This window comes from Orcinus orca, chromosome 20, assembly GCF_937001465.1.
Source record: "Orcinus orca chromosome 20, mOrcOrc1.1, whole genome shotgun sequence".
NCBI lineage: Eukaryota > Metazoa > Chordata > Mammalia > Artiodactyla > Delphinidae > Orcinus > Orcinus orca.
The window spans coordinates 43,085,923-43,106,593 of NC_064578.1; the positions used below are offsets into that span (position 1 = coordinate 43,085,923).

General features: G+C 56.0%; 2 protein-coding genes across 9 annotated transcripts; one reads left to right on the forward strand and one right to left on the reverse strand.

Annotated features, from left to right (window-relative positions):
• Nucleotides 1–3,198: 3,198 nt before the first annotated feature.
• On the forward strand, nucleotides 3,199–8,927 carry FXYD3 (FXYD domain containing ion transport regulator 3). Of its 8 annotated transcripts, none has more exons than XM_033413893.2 (7): nucleotides 3,204–3,350; nucleotides 5,914–5,977; nucleotides 7,332–7,364; nucleotides 7,472–7,495; nucleotides 8,042–8,116; nucleotides 8,565–8,602; nucleotides 8,736–8,927. In XM_033413893.2, exons 2-7 carry the CDS (start codon nucleotides 5,938–5,940, stop codon nucleotides 8,913–8,915), a joined length of 390 nt encoding a protein of 129 aa, XP_033269784.1. In that variant the 5' UTR covers nucleotides 3,204–3,350; nucleotides 5,914–5,937; the 3' UTR covers nucleotides 8,916–8,927. The 8 variants fall into 8 exon arrangements, with proteins under 8 accessions (XP_033269789.1, XP_033269784.1, XP_033269790.1 ...); XM_033413895.2 differs by lacking the exon at nucleotides 3,204–3,350 and adding an exon at nucleotides 3,366–3,513; XM_049703070.1 differs by lacking the exon at nucleotides 3,204–3,350 and adding an exon at nucleotides 4,655–4,684.
• An 888-nt stretch (nucleotides 8,928–9,815) lies between these two features.
• LGI4 (leucine rich repeat LGI family member 4) lies at nucleotides 9,816–18,279 on the reverse strand. The gene is made up of 9 exons (XM_004284170.3): nucleotides 17,401–18,279; nucleotides 16,887–16,958; nucleotides 16,572–16,643; nucleotides 15,172–15,243; nucleotides 14,988–15,059; nucleotides 14,585–14,754; nucleotides 12,255–12,419; nucleotides 11,628–12,133; nucleotides 9,816–10,789 (listed from the first exon to the last, which is right to left on the reverse strand). Exons 1-9 carry the CDS (start codon nucleotides 17,568–17,570, stop codon nucleotides 10,475–10,477), a joined length of 1,614 nt encoding a protein of 537 aa, XP_004284218.1. The 5' UTR covers nucleotides 17,571–18,279; the 3' UTR covers nucleotides 9,816–10,474.
• Between the last annotated feature and the right edge of the window lie 2,392 nt (nucleotides 18,280–20,671).

A 20,671-nucleotide genomic window follows, 5' to 3' on the forward strand; every position in this document is an offset into this window, starting at 1 on the left:
AACGAAAAGTAGCCCCCGCTCGCCGCAACTAGAGAAAGCCTGCGTGCAGCAACAAAGACTCAACGCAGCCATAAATAAATAAATTAATTAATTAATTAAAAAAAAAACCCCAAACAAAAAACAGACAAAAAACTCCAAATGATTTCAAAAGCAAAATGAAGGGAAAATATTCCAAATGGCTTTATTATCTATATAACATGATAATATAATATTAACACATATATTTGTATATAAACATAAACACACAACACATATACATATATAAATAAGCGGACACATGTTGAATATGACTGAAGTCAAGCGGGCCTAGAAGACTCATCCCAAAAGAGATTCAACCCCCAATAGGCTGCAAGCGGCTGCATGCACTCCACTCCCTGCAGACCTTCCCCAGGGTCTCGGTTCACACCTGTCCCCATCCACACGGGGGTCTCAAGTCGTGCCCTAAGCCCCAGCCCCTGCCCAACACCCACTTGGATGGGGCACATTCTGTTCCACCCTGGGTTAGGTATAGGCTTATAAACATCCAAACGCAAGACCATATGATTAAAACTTCAGGGAATGAAGTTTGCAGAAGGCTCTAATTGGTGGTCCCCCTCAGGCTGAAACCAGCCCTTAGATTTGTTTCGTTTGACCTGCATAATGTTTTAAAACTCTGAGCCTTTTTTTGTTTTTTGGTCGCACCACGCGGCTTATGGGATCTTAGTTCCCAGCCAGGTATTGAACCTCGGCCACAGCAGTAAAAGTGCCGAGTCCTAAACACTGGACCGCCAGGGTATTATTCCCTGAGCCAACTTTTAATATTGGGAACTCTACATAAAGGTTCAGGTTCCTGACATCTTTTGAAAGTATAGAAGCAATTGGCTAGAACTGTGTAGAGGTTATCCTTGAAATTCTTTTAATTAAACTTTTTTTCAAAGTAGTACACTTGCAGGATTTAAAATTCAGAAGGTAGAAGAAGGTGCATGAGCTTAAGTGAGTCTCCCTTCCCAGCCATCTCCCAGCCTCTGGGTCTTCCTCTTCAGAAGCAGCCATGGGTACCAATCTCCAAAGATATTTCATTCATTTATAAGTATATGAATATACATTATTTTTCCCCTTACAAATGGTAGCATGTGTCTCTACATCTTGCTTTTTTTCCCATAGCAAAAGGGCATTTAAATGCCCTTTATTCATTTAAATTTATTTTATTTTATTTTTATTTTTGGCTGCACTGGGTCTTCGTTGCTGTGCGCGGGCTTTCTCTAGTTGCAGAGAGCGGGGCCTACTCTTCGTTGCGGTGCGTGGGCTTCTCATTGTGGTGGCTTCTCTTGTTGCAGAGCACAGGCTCTAGGTGCACGGGCTTCAGTAGTTGTGGCATGCGGGCTCAGTAGTTGCGGCTCGCGGGCTCTAGAGCTGAGGCTCAGTAGTTGTGGCGTATGGGCTTAGTTGCTCGGCGGCATGTGAGATCTTCCTGGACCAGGGCTCGAACCCGAGTCCCCTGCATTGGCAGGCGGATTCTTAACCACTGCGCCACCAGGGAAGTCCCAGTGGCTGCCCTATAGACAGGACAATAGTTCTGTTTGCCCAGCTGCCACCGTACCTTATAGTCTCATGCCTGGCCTGCTTCACTCATTCATGATTCTTGCCTGGCCCCATTGACATCTGAGTGTGCAGACTCCGGCACAGGTGAGGGATGGAGCATCCCTCCTAGCCACCCAGCACTCGCCCCTTCTCTGTCTCGGACGCACGCAGTTCCTGGACTTCCCAGCAGAGGGAGACACCACCCCACCCCCAAGACCACCAGAAGGGTCTTCAAAGGAACATTGCAATCTTGAAATGTCTGGGCAAGAGATGTTATCTGACCGGACACAAAGACCCCCTTAGCTGGACTGGGATCTGCCCCCACCATGCCTCCCCTTCTCTGTTTCTATCTCCCTCTGAACCTCCTGCTTTGACTGAGCCCCACCCTGACTGAACCCCACTCTTTGCAGGGACTGGCCCCTCCTTGGTGGGAGTTGTAGGGAGACCCTGTCCTAGTCTAGGGCCTGGGATTGAGAAATTGCCCAAGGGGCCCACATAAAGAAAGCGTGTAGCTGGGCGGGCGTTCCTTGCCCCACCCTTCCCCCTCCCTGCTGAGAAGTGGGGAGGGGTCCTTTCTCCCTGCCCCCAGCAGAGCCTTGACCTCAAAACCCCCTCTCCTTGTCCAGCACTCCACACTCCCCATGGTACCCTCTCCCTGGCCTGGCTCCTGCACCCTCCTCCCCACCCCCGCAATGGTGTTGGGGGTCGCCTGGAGTCCAGCTGGTGGCCAGTGCAGAGCCACCCTAGGAAGGCCCTGCCCCTCCCCGTGACCCCAATCCTCCGCCAGCCACTCAAAGGCGCCTTGTTCTCCATCCAGCCCCCAGACAAAAGTCCCTCTGTCTAAAAAGGCGGAATTGGGGGGAGGGGGCACCCCAACGGGGAACAAGTGGGGACCTGCACAGACCCCAGCTGGAAGGAATGCCATGAGGAGGAGGGACAAGAGAGGGAGGAGGGAGGGGAAGGGAGCCTTGCACAGTGCAATGCCCTTATCCGGGGTGAGAGGCAGCCCCCGTCCCAACACCCACTGCGGAGACATCTGGCTCCCAGCACCCTTGGGAAGAACCCAGGCTGGGAAGGTCTGCCTGGTGCTGGGAACCAGATCCCAGCCTCCCTAGGCCATGATGGGCACGATGGGGGAGAGGTCATGGTCTACGGCCCAACAGCTCACCGCCCCCTCACACACCCCCTCCCCCCACCCCGTGTATCCCGTCCCCACCTCATGACCTTGGTCCTATCAGCATCTTCTGCTGACCCTCAAACTGTGTCAACGGCAGCAAGTAGCCCGGAGGAGGACTTTAGATCTCCCGCAATGGCCACCCATCCCCCCTCCAAGGACAACACACAATCTAAGTAAAAGAGATTAGGTTATTACAAACAAAGCATGGCCTTCCCCCCACCGCCCCGCCAGGCAGAAGCTCTGCCGTTAAAGACCTGAGCCCCTCCTCCTTCCAGGTCCTTTTCTGAGGGGCAGGTGACTGGAGAAAGCCACCTCCCTGGATGTGAGGGGCAGAGTTCCAGCCCTCATCGTATTCTCCTTCTGCCTCGCCTAAGGCTGCTGTGACCCTAGAGACCACAGGGAGCTCCCTGCCACTAGTGGTTGGGGGTTGGAACTGTCCCTTTAAGAGCAGGTGTGAGGTGAGAGAGCCCCTGAGCTTTAGGGAGTCAGACTAGTTCTCTACCTGCCCAGGTTTGCTTAGGGCGTGGAGGCTGCGGATAAAGGCAGGACCCAGGCTAAGCAGCCCCGCTCTCTCCCGGAACCTGAACCTCCGCGCAGCCTGTGGAGCACGCAGGTGAGGGGCTGGGGCCCCCTCCCTCCAACCCCTTCTTGGCTTTGCCCCTCCCTCCACTGCTCTCTGCTAAAGACCCCTAGAACCTTCCGCCTTCAAGGTCCTTTGCTGGGGGAGCAGATTAGAGAAAGCCCCCCTCCCCATCATTCACCACACGGGAGGCCAGGTGAGCCAGCTGGGGCGAGGGTAAGGCCCACAGATGGGACTGGGGTGTCTGTTAGACTGGTGGGTCTGGGTAGATCGGGGGTTCTGAGTAGCACAGAAGTATCTGGATCGGGAGGATCAGACTGGCTGGATGGGTGGATGACTAGGTGGGCTCAGGGTGTCCGCATATTGGGAATGTGTGGGTCCTGGAGACCTCTAGGGGAAGGGGCTGGCGGCTTCCCGGGGAAGCTGTAACATGGGGAGGTGGCGCGGAGACTTCAGGGACACGAGGGAGTCATTTTGCTCAGGCCTGAAGGGCCTGGCCACCATCATGGAGAAACAGAACGATAGTAGCGGGGGGGGGGGACGGCGGAAAGTCCTCACACCAGCACTGGGATCTCTGGGGCCGGGAGAGAGCAGAGAGGGGTGGGCGCAGCCTCCGTCTGCAGGCTGCCTTTCTCTCCAAGGCTTCACACCGACTGCAGTCAGTTCGGGAGCTGCCCTGGGGCCTCTTCCAATAACAGCCTGAACAGGGCAGGAGAGGGCAGATGCCCGGATGCCAGCTCCCAGCAGCCCACACCATGGGACAGTAGGGTGGAAATGTCGTGCAGGGGCTGGGGTACGGCTGAGACCACCCATCAGTGCCCCTTGTGCTGGGGATGCTGGGAGATGCCTGGGGAGGGGCTGTATGGGGGTGAATGGAGCCCTCACTGGCCAGGGAGGCTTGGAGGCTCCCATGGAAAGAGGCTTAAGCGCTGAGACTCTGAGTCCCGGGTGACAGTATAGAGCGTTAAGCTGAATTCGCAGGGGTGACAGGGTTGCGACAGCAACGTGCGCTAATCATAGTGCCAACTTCATCAAGCTGTGAAGATTACATGTATGAACAAGCGCAAAGAGCTGAGAACAGTGTCTGGTGTGGGGTCAACATTCAACCAGCACCTGCTCTTATTACTAGTATTAGTGAGATCGTGGGGTGACAAAGCCTCATGTGTTCGCTTTAGACTACAGGTGGTCCTTCTGCAGACCTGTGCTGGGAGCCACTAGGCTGTCCTGCTCACATACACATTGCAACTCTCCCCGCACCACCCCAAATTTGAAGGGGGGCGGCCTTAAACGCCTTAGTAATGTTCCCCAAAGCTACAGGCCCTTTTCCTGCCTGAATGCTCAAAGAAATGAATGCTCAAATTAAAACTGTGAGTCTGGTATATGGGATGAACTGGGAAGCTAAGAAGGTTCCCAGGAAAGAAATTCAGGGAGGGGGTTACATAGAGGCCAGAGAGAGAGAGACACGGGATGTGCTCTCCAGCTGCGGACAAGGAGACAGAGCAGGCAATGTCAACGGGCTTTTTACCAGGCTTAGGGAGGGTATGTGTTTTGCCGGCTGTGAAATGGGGCGTATGACCAATGGCCTCCGGGATTCTTGGGGGATTACATGAGTGAAAACCCAGCAAGGTCATTTGGCGGTGCCCAGCACAGGGTGGATCTAAGTGTTAGCTCTTGCTATCAAGATTGGGACAATGTATGCTGTGGCAGTGGGGCAGGGGCGGGAGAGGGGACAGGGGGACGCACAGGGGGACTGATACCGGACCAAGAAGGGGGCGGCGGAGTGTTCTTTGTGCTGCGCAGGCCTACCTGGGGAAAGAGGAATTGTTTGCTGCCAGAGGAGCTTGGTAGGGGTAGAGGCAGGACCGAGGACTGGGGTGGGATGGGCAGGGGTGGGGCAGAAGCAGGACGGTGGGGTGCGAGGAGGGTGGGGCAGAAGATGAGGCTGGGGTTGCCCTCTCCCTCCCCCTCGCCCCTCCCCCATCCTCTCTGAGTTCTCTCCTCCCCACATCCTGCCCAGAGCAACAAGAGGAGCCAGCTCAGTCCCCAGCCCTGGCCCAGCCCAAGTTCTGCGAAGTCTGGGCAGGGCGGGCAGGCTCCGAGCTGTCTATGGGAGACACTCCCAGGAACAAGGCCTCCTGCCACCTGGCTCCCAACACCCCATTTCCCAAAACGCCCCAAGGCCCTGAGAGAGTCCTGAGTTAGGAACAGCCTCCGCAGAGCCAGGTCTGGTTTAAATCCCGCTTCCTGGCAAGGTGACCTCGAGCACCCACTTTCACCTCTGGAGCCTCAGTTTCCACATCTGTAAGATGGGGATAACAGCCGGCGGCACCTTCCTCATTTGGTTGCCAGGGCAATTCACTTAAAGCCTCAAGTCCACGTCCAGTGAGTTATTATTGCTGCTCCCCCGTAGGCCTTCGTTCTCACCCAGCCCCCACTGCACTTTCCGGCTCCTTCTTATCTCTCAGCCCAGTGGAGTTTCAAGGCCAGGCTTTCTGCCCTGGGGTGAGCTGTGTACCCTGGATAAGGAGCACAGCAGCAGGGGATTGGGAACCACAGGCATCCCGGTAGCCCTGCTAAAGCTGGACCTCCCCCCTAGATCCCTCCAGGCCAGCTCTCCGACATGCAAGAGGTGGCCCTGAGCCTGCTCGTCCTCCTGGCAGGTGAGTGCCCGTTCCTGGACTGCCTTTCCCCTGACCCCCTCAGCTGGGTGGTGACCACGCTTGTGTGTGGCTCTCTCGTGCTTTCTGCCTGCCCTGTGGGGTGGTGAGTCTCAGGACAGCATCTCCTGGAAGGTGGGAAGTACCACACTGGTGATTTCAAGGAACACATAAAGGAGGACCTCTTACAGCAGAGGCTCACGCAGCTCGTCATGCGTGGTCTTGATGTCTCCTTGGTGATATCAAGAAGGCTCAGCTCTGGGCTACTGTGTCTTTAACACTTCTTAACACTTGATTACGAGAGGTAAGAGTTTCAAGGTTATGTGGCAAGTTACCAAAGCCCCTTGTGCCTCAGTTTCCCCATCTGGACAATAGTAGCACCTACTTATAGAGTCACTGTGAGGATTAAACGAGTTACTGTTTGCAGAGCACTTAGAAGAGTGCCTGGGACAGAGTAAGCACCATGTGTTTGTGCTTTAAATATAATTTAAAAATATGAACCTCCCTTTAACAAAGAAAGAACAGAGCTTAGGCCCAGAGCTAAGGCAGCCCACTGCTTCTAGCCAGAATTCAAACCTAGTCCTTTGCTTTCATTGTACCTGTTTTTTTTTTTTTTTTTTTTTTTTTGCGGTACACGGGCCTCTCACTGTTGTGGCCTCTCCCATTGCGGAGCACAGGCTCCGGACGCGCAGGCTCGCAGGCTCGGCGGCCATGGCTCACGGGCCCAGCCGCTCTGCGGCATGTGGGATCCTCCCGGACCGGGGCACGAACCCGTGTCCCCTGCATCGGCAGGCGGACTCTCAACCACTGCGCCACCAGGGAAGCCCTCATTGTATCTGTTTTTATCAGTTACATTGGGCAAGACTGCCATTCCATTCAGGGTAGTGATGTAAAGTTGCATTTTTAAATAAAGCATATTAAGTTTATAATTAGTAAGTCACTTTAAGGGGAGTGGTGAGGGGTGGGTGGGATGTGGACGTGGCAGAACCAGGAGATGAGGGCTGAGAACGCCTGGGAGCTGAAGCCACCTGTCATCTTGACAAGACCATCGCTCGTTTCTGCAGGGGGTGTGGATTAGCCAGGTGTCTGGAAACATCAGGCCAAAGGCTGGCTAGGTGGCCCAAAGCCACCCAGGTGAAAACCTATTGCAGGTGTGGGGCTGATTCAGGGGAAACCCTCATTTCCGAGGTGGAACGTGCAGAGGAGCTAGTTTGGGGTTGGACCCCTGTGCCCGTGGGAGGTGGGGAACTGTCCATCAGGGGACCCTACGCTGAGGCCTGGAGCTCCAACGGCCCTGGCCCCAGCTTTGCCGAGGCCAGCACCCCCATCTCTCTCCTACCCCGCTTCTCCCCGCCAGGCCTGCCTGCCTTGGATGCCAACGACCCGGAAGGTGAGTCAGACCGACTCTTCCACCAGTCCCGCCCCCAAAGTCTCCCCCAGGACCCCTGCATCCCCACTCTTATCCTGGATTCATGTCCTATTTTTCTTTCCTTGCAGATAAAAACAGTCCTTTCTACTATGGTGAGAGCCTGTGCCCCTCCCTTTGCAGCCCCACTCACCCCTCAGACCGATTTCGTGCCAACGGTCCCACACAGGGTTGAGTGAGGGTCTGATGGGGGTGACCAAGGGGCGAGGATTGGGGCATTGAACAGTAAACACAGGGGATTAAGGCAACCAGGCATGCCAGCCTGGTCCTTAGAACCACCCCCACGTTTTCTTCCACGTCGCCCCATGCTCCCTCCCTCCCCTCCTCAGGCCTCTGCTCAAATGTGCCCCTTCAGCTGGGTCTCCCCTGGCCACTCTCCCTAAAAGAGCTGTCTTCTGACTCTCCGTCCCCTGGCCCTGCTTATATGTCTTCAGACCGCTTCTCTCTACCTAACTCCACGTTAGATCTCTGTCGCTTGCTGTGTAGAGACTGGAAAGTGAGTGCGGGGGCTGGAGGGCTGTCTGTTCTCTCCACTGCTGTATCCCACATCAGGGGTGCCTAATGCATATCGTCAAGCGGTTGGGGGCTTGGATGAGGAGGGCACGGGCTGGCACCGAGGGCCCCCTCTGGGTTTCTCCTAGACTGGTTCAGCCTCCGTGTCGGCGGGCTCATCTTCGCAGCGGTCCTGTGCGCCATTGGCATCATCGTCCTCATGAGTGAGTGGAGCAGCTGGCGGGGGAGCGGGCAGCGCAGGGCAGTGGGTGCCCTCCCCTGACGTTCCCCTCTCTCCTAACAGGTGGGAAATGCAAATGCAAGTTCAGCCGGAAGCCCCGGTAAGATGGGTTCCAGGCAGCGTGCCTGCCTCATACTGGACAGACACCTTTCAGGGGGAAAGAGCTAAATTTCGCAAAAAAAAAAAAAAAAAAGGCTGGGTTTCTGGGTCTTGCCCTGGAGAATTCCTGTTACTGAGATCTTCCAGGTTTATTCTTCAGAGCCATGAATCCTCAGAGGGCCTCCAATCATGAAATGCTTTGGTCCCTGGGATGGTACAACTTTGTGGGAAAATAGCTAGGAAGATAGGTCGGGGCAAGCTGAGAATCCTCTAGCCTTGAGGGAGCGGATGAACGGGGGTGAACAGAGATCTCATCGCTTTTCTTTCCCTAGTCACTATCCAGGCGATGCCCCACCTCTCATCACTTCAGGTAAGACAGGGACAGAATGGAGCTGACTGGGACATAGGGTATGAGGTGTGTGTGTGCGTGTGTGTGTGTGTATGCACCCTGGGGAGATATAACCTGATCCACTCTCACGAGCTGACCCTGTCACCTCTCCCAGGCTCTGCCCATAACTGTTGAGGATGGATCAGCGGAAAGAGCACCGAGGGCCACTCTTTCCCCAAGTCCTGGCTCTGCACAGGATCCTAAACTCCAGGATGGAATTCTCAGACCACCTGGCCAGGGCTCCATCTCATCTCTCACTGGAGGGGGTCTTTGTTCAATTTTCACTCTTAAATGATCTTGCCTTATGCCCAAGCAGCCTCGAAACTCCCTATGTGCGCGTTGGGGTTTTGGGGGGCCAGGAGAAGGTGGATGTGCATGGGGGCCAGGATGGAAGCTGGCAGCTGAATCTCTCCACTGGGACAAGCCCGCAGGCCTGCTTCCTCACGACCTGGTGGACGGCATGGGGCCTGACCTCTGCCTCCGTGGCCATGGGAGCCACATCTGCCATTTAAAATGCTCTAGTAGCCACATGGGGGACATTCTGAGAGTGAAAGGGAGCTCTAGCCAGATGGAATGCTGGGACACTCAGGTGGACAGTGGGACCTTCCCAGGAAAACTAGGATGTGGGATCATCCTGTCACAACAGGAGTAGCCAGATAGCTTATGATTATAATAGTGACCCTCCGACTCACCTCAGAACCCATTTTATTATAAAAGACCCTTCCTAACACTCAAATGTTCCTGTAAGACCTTTAAATGATTCCCCATGATACTCCTAATAATATATAATGACCACACGGTGTGAGAACTCCAACAAGCCCTGAACTCCCTTGAGACAGTCTCCAATAGCCAATAAGACTTCCAAAATGTCCCCAAGAGCCATAAAAATGCCTAAAATCCTCCAAAACACCCCGCAGTATCTCCTACAATACATAAGACACGAGACCAACAGTAAACCTGTGACCTGTCCCCTAATAATGCCCTTATATCCCTTGGACATCCCACTAGGCCCCCCATAATCATGAGCACACACTCCTTAGAAACCTCGCGAAAGCTCAACAAGGGCAGCCAAAATGTACCCTGGGACACCCCCCACCCCCATAATACCGTTCCTGGGACACGAATCCTCCTCCCTCACCCCACCCCCATGCCACAGCAGACACCCTCTCCCAAAGACCCCACAACAACCGGTGAGGCGGGTGCACAGCGCGTTTATTGAGCTCGTACACTTTCTGTCCTCGCCCCTTTCACCGACCGAGGACGGGTACCTCGGACTCCCGGCAACAATTCTCAATTTCCCGCCTATTCCCTGCGCACGCGCAACAGGGAAGACACGCTGGGCTTCCGCCTCGGCAGCAGGCATGCGCACAAGCAGCAGAGGAAGTTAGCAAGCCCGGGAGGGAAAACTGCCCAGCTACTGATGACGTCATGGAGGCGGGCACTAAAAGCGATTGGCTGGATTGAGTTTAGAAGGAAAAGGAAAGCTATCCTCTCCGTAGTACTTTTACAGGGAATAGGAGAGTTGAGAGCGGGTTGAGCGGGGCGCTTCCAGACCTCATGGAGCTCTGCACATTACCCCCCGCCCCCCATGATTTCTGTACTGTCTCCGTGTGGCGGTGCCCCAGCCTGAGCCCCCAAGTCATCCTTGGAGGGCGAGGGGTCATCTGCCCCCAGCCAAGATGTTGCTTAAGACTGGACGAGCAGCTCTTGTCTTGAACTTGGCCTGTGGTCAGTATCTCACAGGACCAGCAGTCACCTCTGAGTAGGACCAGGAGTCTAGGCAATGGGGCATCCAGAGGCCCAGGACTCCCCATGCCAGCCCTCTGCCAGCCATGTCCAGGGGCCCTTCCAGTCTCAGGCACTGAGGTCTAACTCGTAATGCTGGTAGATCTGTGTGGGGCCCTTGAAGCAAGCAGCGAAGAGGAAGCGTCTGCCGGCCATGGTGATATGGGCAAAGGCCCGGGGGGCCACCAAGGCTGGGGGCCCCAGCTCCTGCAGTGGCTCCAGGAGCCCCCTGTCAGGCTCAAGGCGGAAGACCTGGCTGAAGGCGAAGTCGCTGCCCAGGATAGCCAGCTGGTCCCTGGCGATGAGCAGTGGCTGGAAGACGTGGGCACCGCGAGAGGGAAGCTGCTGCAGCAGGCGAAACATGGAACCATCCCAGCGCATGACCTGCGGAGGGTGGCCGCTCATTAGGGCTGGGGTCCAAGAGGGCCAGGCCTGCCCGTCAGTGGTCCTCTAGGCTTTGGAGGACCTGGGACAGCTTGGGAACAGAGGCCTGCAGGTCCCCAAACTCCCACAGCTTTCTTATCTTCATAAATGTCACCACCCAGCTGCTCAGGCCACCGACTTGGAGTCATTCTGAGCCCTTCTCTCTCCCTCACACCCCACACAGAATCAGTCAGCCCTGGGATCTGTCAGTTTCACCTACCATGGTATTTATGTCTCTCCTTTATGCTGGCTGCCCTCCAGCCCAGCCACAGTCACCCCCCTCCTGGACCATCACACAGCCTCCTTCCTGGTCTTCCTGATCTCCCTGCTCCTGTCCCTGTGCCCACAGTCTGCTCCCCATGCAGACACCCTGTGAACACCTGCGTCAGATCAGTGCCTTTTAGGCCCAGAGCCCTCCCCCTGGCTGTACCTCACTCCAGAGAGAGAGTGCTGGAGGGGGTGGGCCGTCAGCCCTGGGGCTTCAGGGTGTGATTAAATGTAGTTGCTGGGGTGTGTTGGAGTTTGGCGGTAGAATCTCGGGGCCAGTGTCAGTGTTGGGGGATGGGGAGTGGTTTAGGGTCAGCCAGCCTCGAGGGGTCACAGTCTTAGAGTCAGTGTTGGGGTGGGGTCAGAGCTCAAAGGTCAGCACATTAGGAAGCTCAGCCCGTGAGGCGGGTCAGAGTTCAGAGGCCAGTGCGCAAGGTGGGGTCAGTGCTGAAAGGTCAGCCCTGAGTGGGGGTCTGCTGATGCAGGTCAGGCCCGGCCTGTGCCTGCCCCACGGGACTGGGCTCAGCCTCACCATGGAGTCCCCGATGTAGCGTGTCAGGCACAGGAACACATCTCCGCTGGCCTGGAAGTGGCGTGTGGCATAGACGTCCTCGGCCTCGGGGATGTCTGTGCGCCTCTCGAAGCGGCCCCCAAACCAGTGGAAGAGCACGGGCCGCTGCGAGGCGGAGGCTAGCAGCAGATGGGGCCGGCCGTCCAGCTCGAGGGCCTCGGCATCCGTGTCCCGGTGCCAGGCGTGCAGGCTCTGGCGCGGGTAGAAGCCGGGCCCGTCCCGGCACAGCAGCGTGGTGCTGCCCGCCTTGGAGGCGTCGGCCACCACGAAGCAGGGCTGCCCGTCCAGCCACAGGAGCTCGGCGTCATTGGGCCGCAGCAGCCGCCGTGGAGCCAGGGCCTGCAGCGGGGCCAGGCGCAGGTCGGGGCCGGGCCGGGCCCACAGCTGCGAGCCTCCCCACAGGCGGGCGGCCAGCACAAAGAGGCGCGGGCCCAGCACCAGCGGCTTGCAGGACACCACCGAGGGCGCTGTGGGGAGGCAGGGAGCAGGGCGCCTGTCAGAGGGCGCTGTGGGGAGGCGGGGAGCAGGGCGCCTGTCAGACGAGCTGGGCAGGCTACCTGGCAGGCTGGAGGATGGGAGTGGGCTTACCAGACAGCTCTTCCTCCTTCTGGAAGCGCTGCAGGCTGTAGTCCCAGGTCAGGATCAGGCAGCGGCCGGCAAAGGGCTGTGCCAGGACGACGTGGGGCTCCCCTTGGTAGGAGAAAGCCTCTACGCCCAGCGCTGACTCGCCGACCGTCTGGAACCAGGACAGCTCTGGGAGGGGGTGCAGCGGGGAGGGGAGAGAGTCAGGCAGGCCAGGGGCACCCCACGGGTCCTCATCACTGAGTCCCGCTTTGCACACCTCTGAGGTGAGGACCACCACGGTGTCGACCTCGTAGGGACATACGGTGGAATCTTTTTACCTGTGGACGTATTAACTCACAACGACATGGCGGTACTCTGTTTTCTAAGCTGCGTGGCATCAGCAAAGAGCTGCTTAGAAGTAGCCATTTATTCATTCATTTAATTTCACAAGATCCCTATGGGTTATGTTCTGTTATTATATCCACTTTATAGATGAGGAAACTGAGGCTAAGAGGCACAGGCAGCCAGCTGTCCTGCCAAATCCGTCCTTCCCATCTTCCATGAGATAGGAGAGCAGCTGGGCACAAAGCTGCCCAGCCAGAGGCCACATTAGCCCAGCACTGCCCCTATGCTGCCCCCCCAGCCTCTGAGGTCCGCTGTGGCCATGACCAGACCAAGTTCCCAATGGAACAAAAGCAGAGTGATGGTTGTAGTGCTTGCCTTGCTTGTAGGAAGACGGCTCATCCTGGACTTGGCCCTTTCCCCTTCTCCTTGTGAACTGGCCTATGGACGGGGCCACAGCTCGGTTTCAGCCGTGGAAAGCAGGATAACACCCAGGGGCTGCCCCACCCACCTGGACTGCTCACCTCAGACCCTTCTGTTTTCTTTAATTCTTGGTCTTTACAGCCTCTTTGTTACAGCACCTTAGCATTTTTGGTAACGGTGCACCCAGATTGCACCAGTGTGGTGGCGGTGGAGCCGGGTGGTGGACTCCAGTCTACAATACTTCACTCTACATGCCAGGCCCTACTTCTAGGGACCAGGGTTGAAGCAATGAACCAAACCACTGAGCATACCCATCCAAAGGGGATCTTTTAAAAATGGTCATCAAATCATGTCACTCCCTGCTCAAAACCCTCCATGGCTTCCCACAGCCCTCTGGATAAAGTCCACCTTGTTCTCTGTGGCTTTCGAAGTCCTGCAGAGTGAGGCCCCTGCACCTTCCACCTCATCTGTATCCTTCCCTCCTCACCCCCGTAAACCAGACGTGCCTCCCTTCGATCCTCATTCAGGACAAGCTCTGTGCTGCCTTGGGGGTCACTGCACATGCGGGCTCCTTCCTCTGTACTCCACTTAGCTACGTCCACATCTAGTGCTACCTCTTCAGAGAAGCCTTCTCCGATGCCCCAGGTAAGGCAGGACCACCGCCTAAACTCTCTCATCACCCCCTGTGTTTATCACAATGTGTACCATACACTTATTGGTGCAATGTTTTATTTAATGTCTGTCTCCCCACCCCCAGGACTGTGACCGCATGAGGCCAAGGCCAAGGCCCAGGGTTATCTTGGTCACCACAGTGTGCCCATTGCCTCTCACAGGGACGGGCACCGAGTGGACCTCAGTGACTGTGTGTTGAATAATGGAATGAAGAGTGACTAAGTTAAACTCCCTTGTTCTATGAATCCCAAAGACCAAAAACATGTCTTACGCTTTGATGATGACGATGTTAGTAATGGTCTTCAGGTTTGAACTCAAATGTCCACTCCTTCCTGACCCTCCAGCTGTGCCTGGCCCCCGCTCTGGCTCTGGGCTCCCGTAGCTCCATGGTCTCCCTCCATCCCGGCCCTGACCCCTCTGTGCTTCCCCCATCCCAGGCCTGATCATTCTGGGCCATCCCTCTCTGCTTGCCTCTGGCTGTGGGCTCTGTGAGGGCAAGACCCAGGACTGGCTTCATCACTGCTGTGCTCTCTGCTTTGCCCAGTACCCATAAAGGTACCAAAATATATTTGTGGAAAAGCAAAATGATCATAGGAAGTACTTTTTAAATGGTCGATTTTATATCAATAACAACAACGACGAGAATGAACATTTATGGGGGCCTCCCCTCCCAGGCCCTGCGCCAAGTACATCACTGAAGTCTCACAGCAGCCCTATGTCACTGTTTATTACCCCTATTTACAGACAGGAAAACTGAGGCTCAGGGAGGTGATGCTGCTTGCTCAGGAGACTCACAGCCAGGAAAGGGCAGAGCAGGGAAGGAGGTGAGCCCCTCAGCCCTGGCAGCCGTTCCCCAATCTCCCACCTTCTTCCGGGAACACCTGCTGTCCCTCCCACCCCACCGGGAAAGCCCCCACCTATGGCTCTGCACTTGAACGTCTTGGGGTCGAGGTGGTGGAGCTGCATGTGGGCCAGGGCAGCGGGGCCGGCACAGGCCCCGGTCCCCACGCTGGCGTTCACGGTGGGTATCCACTGCAGCAGCCAGAGGACACGGCAGTCACACTGGAACGGGTTCCCGCGGAGGTCCCTGGGGCAAGAGGCCAGGGAGGGGCTGCGACCCGGATTCCACTCCCTGCGGGCCACGCTCCCCACCCCTCCCCAGGCAAGGTTTCAGGATAGGGCCCCCGAGTGGTGTGGAAAATATGTAGCAACCATCGCAGTCATACTCATTTGTGCCAACCAAGAGTGGGCACAGATGTCCCCTTCCCCCACCCAAACATTCCCAAATCTCCCCACCTTCCCAGCCCCCTTGAGCCTCACACGTGAGTCAGGGTCTCCAGGCCTCGGAACAGGAATCTGGGGAGGGTCTCGAGATGGTTATTGGCCAGGCTTCTGGTGGAGGGAGAGAAGGAGAAACCATCAGCAGCTCCCAGGATACGCTGTGTGCCTGGGTGATGGGTGCGGGGTGCCTGTCAGGGAGGGCTGGGGCGATGGGGGCACGCACAGGTGTGTGAGTGAGCGGAGTCCTCTGAGAGCGTTCTTAGAGATGGAGCCAATCTCATTGTCTTCGATAAAGCTGTGGAGGGAAGGTGGGGTCAGGGGGCGGCCCTTGGTTCCCTGCTGTGGCCCTACAGTGCTTGGGGAACTCACCCCATGGAAGCCATAGGCCACTGGAATGTGCCGAATTCTCCCCCAACAGCTTGCATGATCCCAGGGAAAACCTCCCAGGAACCTCTCCTCAGCAAGGTCCCAGCCTACAGTTTCAGGACCCAAGAACCTGACCCTATGGTCACTGCCAGCCTCACCGTGAACACTGCCACCACCATCACCACCACTGCTGCCCTGATCGCTAACACCAACACTAGCACCAATATTACCACCCATACCTCCACCATCATCCATTACGCCCAGTGCCTCTACCATTGTCATCACCAACAATATGCCATGTCAGCACTGTCACCGATACCATCACCACCCGTTCCCATCATCAATACCAACACCAACACCAACACCATCATTACCAAACCCACACCGGCAACACTGATAAGCATCACCAAGAACACAGCCTTTGTGATCAATACCAAAACCAATGCCACCGTTATCACAAGCTTCAGCACTGGTACCAGCACTGCCAACACCAGAAACATCACCTTTACCCCCAGCACTCACATCATCACCCATCAGCACCACTACTGCCGCAATTTCCATACATACAAACATCTCCGCCATCACCACCAAACCCCACACCAACAACATTGCCATTACGCCAACACCAACATCCTACCCCAAACTATCACCAATACCAATACAATAATTACCGATGCCCAGAACACTGATAATTATCACTAACACCAACCCTTCAAACTTCATCATCCGTACCACCAACAGCACCATCACCGTTGGGTCCACCATTTTTATCAAAATCATCCCCACTCCACCATCCTCAATAACGCCACCACTTCCCTGCGAGCAGCTGCACACCACCACCATTATCGTCACCACCAGCACCAGCAGTCATGCTGGCGTAGTCACACTCTCATCACCACCATTACCATCAGTACCACTATCACCAACTAACTCAGAATAGTTTCCTCTTAATTTGAAACACTTCTTTATCTCTGGCCTCTCTGTAACCTCCCTGGGCTCCCAAAAGTCAGGTAGGACCGGAAACAGTCATGGGTCATCCAGGCCTTTTGTGAATCTTGAAACAGAGAGGGCAGCTGAGCAGAAGCCCCAACCCCACTCAAGAGGCCAGGACCCTTGCCCCCTCCAGACGGTCCCTTGTGCAGACACTTCCTCCCCAGGGCAACAAGCCCCTATCTCCCCCACTCTAGGCGACACAGAGGGGCTCTGCCTTCCTCTCCCAGGCCCCCATTCCTGCCCCCATCTTCTGGCCTCACTCACAGGTACTGCAGGTGGGACAGGCCCGCAAACGCATCGTCCTCGATCACGGAGAAGGAGTTGGAGGTGAAGAGGCTGGCAAGGAAGTTAGAAAGACATTTTTCCAGGGTTGCTGCTCCCTACCCGACACGTTAACCTTGCCCCCTCCCAACCCCAGCCCACGTGGGCACGGTCACACACACATGCCACGTGAGTATGTGTGTGACACGGATGCTTTCATGGACACGCACATACGTGTATGTGTGCACACTCCCCCACGCGCGTGTGCACGGACACCCCCTCCCTCAGGTGGCCGTCGCTAAGCCGGGCCCCACTCACAGCAGGTGCAGTGACGGTACCCTCAGGAAGCTGCCGGCCTTCAGCTGGGTGACTCCAGTCCTAACGAGTGAGCTGGGGATGTGGGCAATGGTGGGCGAGGAGAAGACTGCTCCAGTGTGCCAGTCCCATCCCAGAGCTGTCTCCTGTGTCCGGGGGTGGGGCGGAGGGGACCCTGGCATGCCACCTGACCCTGGGTGTGCGTATTTCCCATACATCCCAGGGGAGACAGGCGTTTGCCCTCCTCGCTTGGCAAGGATCCTGGCAGCGCTCAGCCCACCCCATGGCTCTCCTTCTTCCCAGGCCCCGATGCTGACCCTGCCCTTTGGAATTTCCCTCCGGCTCCTTTCCAAATCCCAGCAGCCCCCTTTTAGGCCTCCCGACATCCTTTGCTGCCCCCCTCCCAAGATCCTGATGGGTCCCTGTTTCCTTGGGGAGCCAGCACCCTGCCCCCCAGCCCCTGGGGTCCCAGGACTCCCATCCGCAGCCTCAGGCCTCCAGAGGGCCGGACACTCACAGCGACAGCAGGGTCGGGGAGAAGCTCTCTGGCAGGTCCGGGGAGCCCTCACACAGGGCACTGTCTTTAGAGCAGGAGCAACTCAGAGGACACTTTCCCTTTGGGGGTCTCCAGGCCCCCCCCACGCCCACCCCAGCCAGCAGCAGCAGCAGAATTCCTGCCCCTCCCATGCCCCCTGACCTCCACTGAGGCACCGGCTTCTCTCTGCCCACCCAGCTTGGCCCAGGTCGCGGCCACTACATCTCCCACGCCAGGTGACCCTCCATGCCGCCCGCTGGCACGCTCTGCCCTGGCTTCTCTCTCCTCTTTCTTGGTCTCTCCTCAGTCTGCTTTGCTTCCTGTATCTCTTTGGTGTCTAATTTTCTGTTTATTTCTCTTTCCCTGTCTTTCTGTCTCTCTCCCTTTTTATACTTCTGACTCCGTGAGTTAGTCTGCTTCCCACTCTCTATCTCTGTCTCTCTATTTCTATCTGAATTGTCTCTCTGTCTCTGTTTCTCTTTTTCTCTGTCTCCTTCTGTCTGTTGGCCTCTCTTTCTGTGTGTGTCTGAGTGTGTATGTGTGTGTGTGTGTGTGTGTGTGTGTGTGTGTGTGTGTGTGTCTCCCTCTGTCTGGTGTCTTTATTTCTGTCTCCCTACCCCCCCTTTCCAGTTCCTTGGAAGTTTCTTCCCCTCCTCCCACGTCCCTTCTCCCAGGAGGTTTGGGAAAAGGACTTGCTGGGCACCGGGTGCTCCAGGCAAAGCAGGGCAAGAAGGAGGAGGGCGTCAGAGGCCATAGGAAGAGCAGCCCTTGGGAAGGGGCCAGAGGGCCCCATGGGAGGGGAGGGGCCGCGGAGCGTTGGAGCTGCCCTGGCCCCTCCTGGCCAGCCCCCTCCCCAGATTCCCCACTCCACCCCACTCACGGAGTGTGAGGAGGCTGTCACCTGGGTGGGGACCGGATGGCTCTGCAGGCAGGAGGGGGGTGGGAGGAGAGACCACCAAGGGCTGGAGCCGTGGTGGCCACTCCCAGCCAGCCCCCTCCCCTGGCTCCAGTAGGGCTGGGTGGGCACTGGCACCCAGGCTTGGAGGGACCAGCTCAAGTCCAGCTGCTCCCTCTGGTGGCGACACTCAGCAGGGCAGCCGCCCTGCCCCAAACCCACAACCTCTCTTGCCCGAAATTAACTCCTTGAGTACCCACCACTCACTTAGGGGTAGGGAGCCAACCCAAGGGAAAAAGGATGATAATGATGCCATCCCCTTCCTTCAGCACTGACTCTGTACCACGCCGCGTCCTACAAGTTCATCTATTAGCTCGTGCTGACCTCACTACAGCCCTCCGAGGCTGATACATCATACGGCTATTTTACAAATGGAAATACTGAAGCGAGGGGTCAGGTCATTTGAGATCTAGGTTATTGAGCTGAGGCAGAGCCAGGACTCAAGCCCAGGCAGCTGGCTGCACAGTCTCCCAGTATGATTTTGCATTCCTCCTTTGGAGATCAGAGCCCATGGATACTGGCTGTTTTCGTTTGGACTCAGCGTTTAGCAGTTTGGATAGATTCTGTTCATTAAATAAGAAAAATAAATAAATGATATTACCCAATCTGAAGTAGTAGTAATGATACTCACTGAGCCCTTACTATGCATCAGTCTTGACATGAATTTACTCAGTCCTCACAACAACCCCTTGAGGTGGGTAGTATTATTAACCCCCACTTTACAGATGGGAAAACTAAGGCATGAGGAGAACACACAGCCTCTCTTGGCACTGCTGCACACACCCAGAACACCTGGAGGACAAGGGACCTAACAGCACCAGCTAGGGGTCACCGGTCACGAAGCAGGGCAGGGGGTGGGCCTGGCACGCGGGCTAGTCGGGGCTTTGGAGAGCACCGGGCAAAGCTGCGGGCAGATGAGGCCCAGGCCGCGTTGGGTCAGCTTCGGGTCGGCATACTCAGGACTGTTCCACTAACGCCTTTTACAGAAAAGTAGAAATGTGTGTCTTACTGGTAAAGCATAAATTATTAAACTTGAATATTTTTTTAAAAGTATTAAAAGTGACCACCCCTGACACCAGGTGGGGTCACTCATATCAGGGTCATCCCTGATCCTCAGTTTGCCCATCTGTCAGATGGGGCAATCGTGTCACCCACTTCTCAGATGTGTAGAGAATTCCTTCTCTATCCGAGAGGATAGAGAGTGTTCAGAGCAGGGTGGGCACCCCACAGCTTGGGGTGGATTCCGGATCCAAGGGCTTGTCCTGCACCTGAACATCTCTGTGATTTGAGCGAGGCCCTTCAGGTCTCTGTTACCTCAGCCATAAAGCAGGGATGATAAACTTCTTTACAGGGTCTTTGAGAAAGACAGATAAAGAGCTTTGGGCCAGGGACACCGAGGGGAGACAGATGGGCCTAAATCCATACTCACAGAGCGTTCAGCCCAGCAGGTTCTCCTTCCTGTTCATGATGAGAAGAATGACAAGGATGATGATGGTGACAACTTACTTTTTTTTTTTTTTTGTGATCACTTACTGTGTGCCAGGCTTTGTTCTCAATATTTTCCATGGATCATTTCAGATAATCATCCCGACCTCCCTCTGAGTTGAATAATATTATCATTTCCATTTTACAGAAGGAGAAACTGAGCCACAGAGAGGTTAAGTCATTGGCCCATCACCCAGCCCGAAAATGGCTGGGCCTCTCCACTCTGGAGCAGCTGGCCCTGTGAGGGGAGGGACCCCAGCACTGGCTAGAGCTAGCCAGGTGCCCCCCTTGCTCCTCTGTCATCCCTCCCCAGGGCTACATAAATATTAGGGTTATCATTAACCAGGGACTGCTGGTGACTCTGGGGTATAGGGCCACAAGGGGCAGAGGCTCATGAGGGAGACTTTTGAAGCTGCCGGGGGTCCTCTGAGACCGCGTGCGCGTGTGTGTGTGTGTGTGTGTGTGTCAGGGCCACCTGTGCCTGGGTGTGAGCCGTCTACCTGCTCCTGATCTGTGTCCTGCAGAGTGTGGTATCTGGGCCCAGGTCTCTTTCAGGTGGGGGCAGTTTCTGTCCTTAACCACCAGAGGGACCTTGGGAGAATTATCTCCACTTTGCTAAACCTTGGTTTGCAGATATCTAAAATGGAGTTAATAATAAGACAGCATCAGGGGGACTTCCCTGGTGGTACACTGCTTAAGACTCTGAGCTCCCAATGCAGGGGGCCCAGATTCGACCCTTGGTCAGGGAAATAGATCCCACATGCATGCCGCAACTAAGAGTTTGTATGCCACAACTAAGGAGCCCACGTGCCG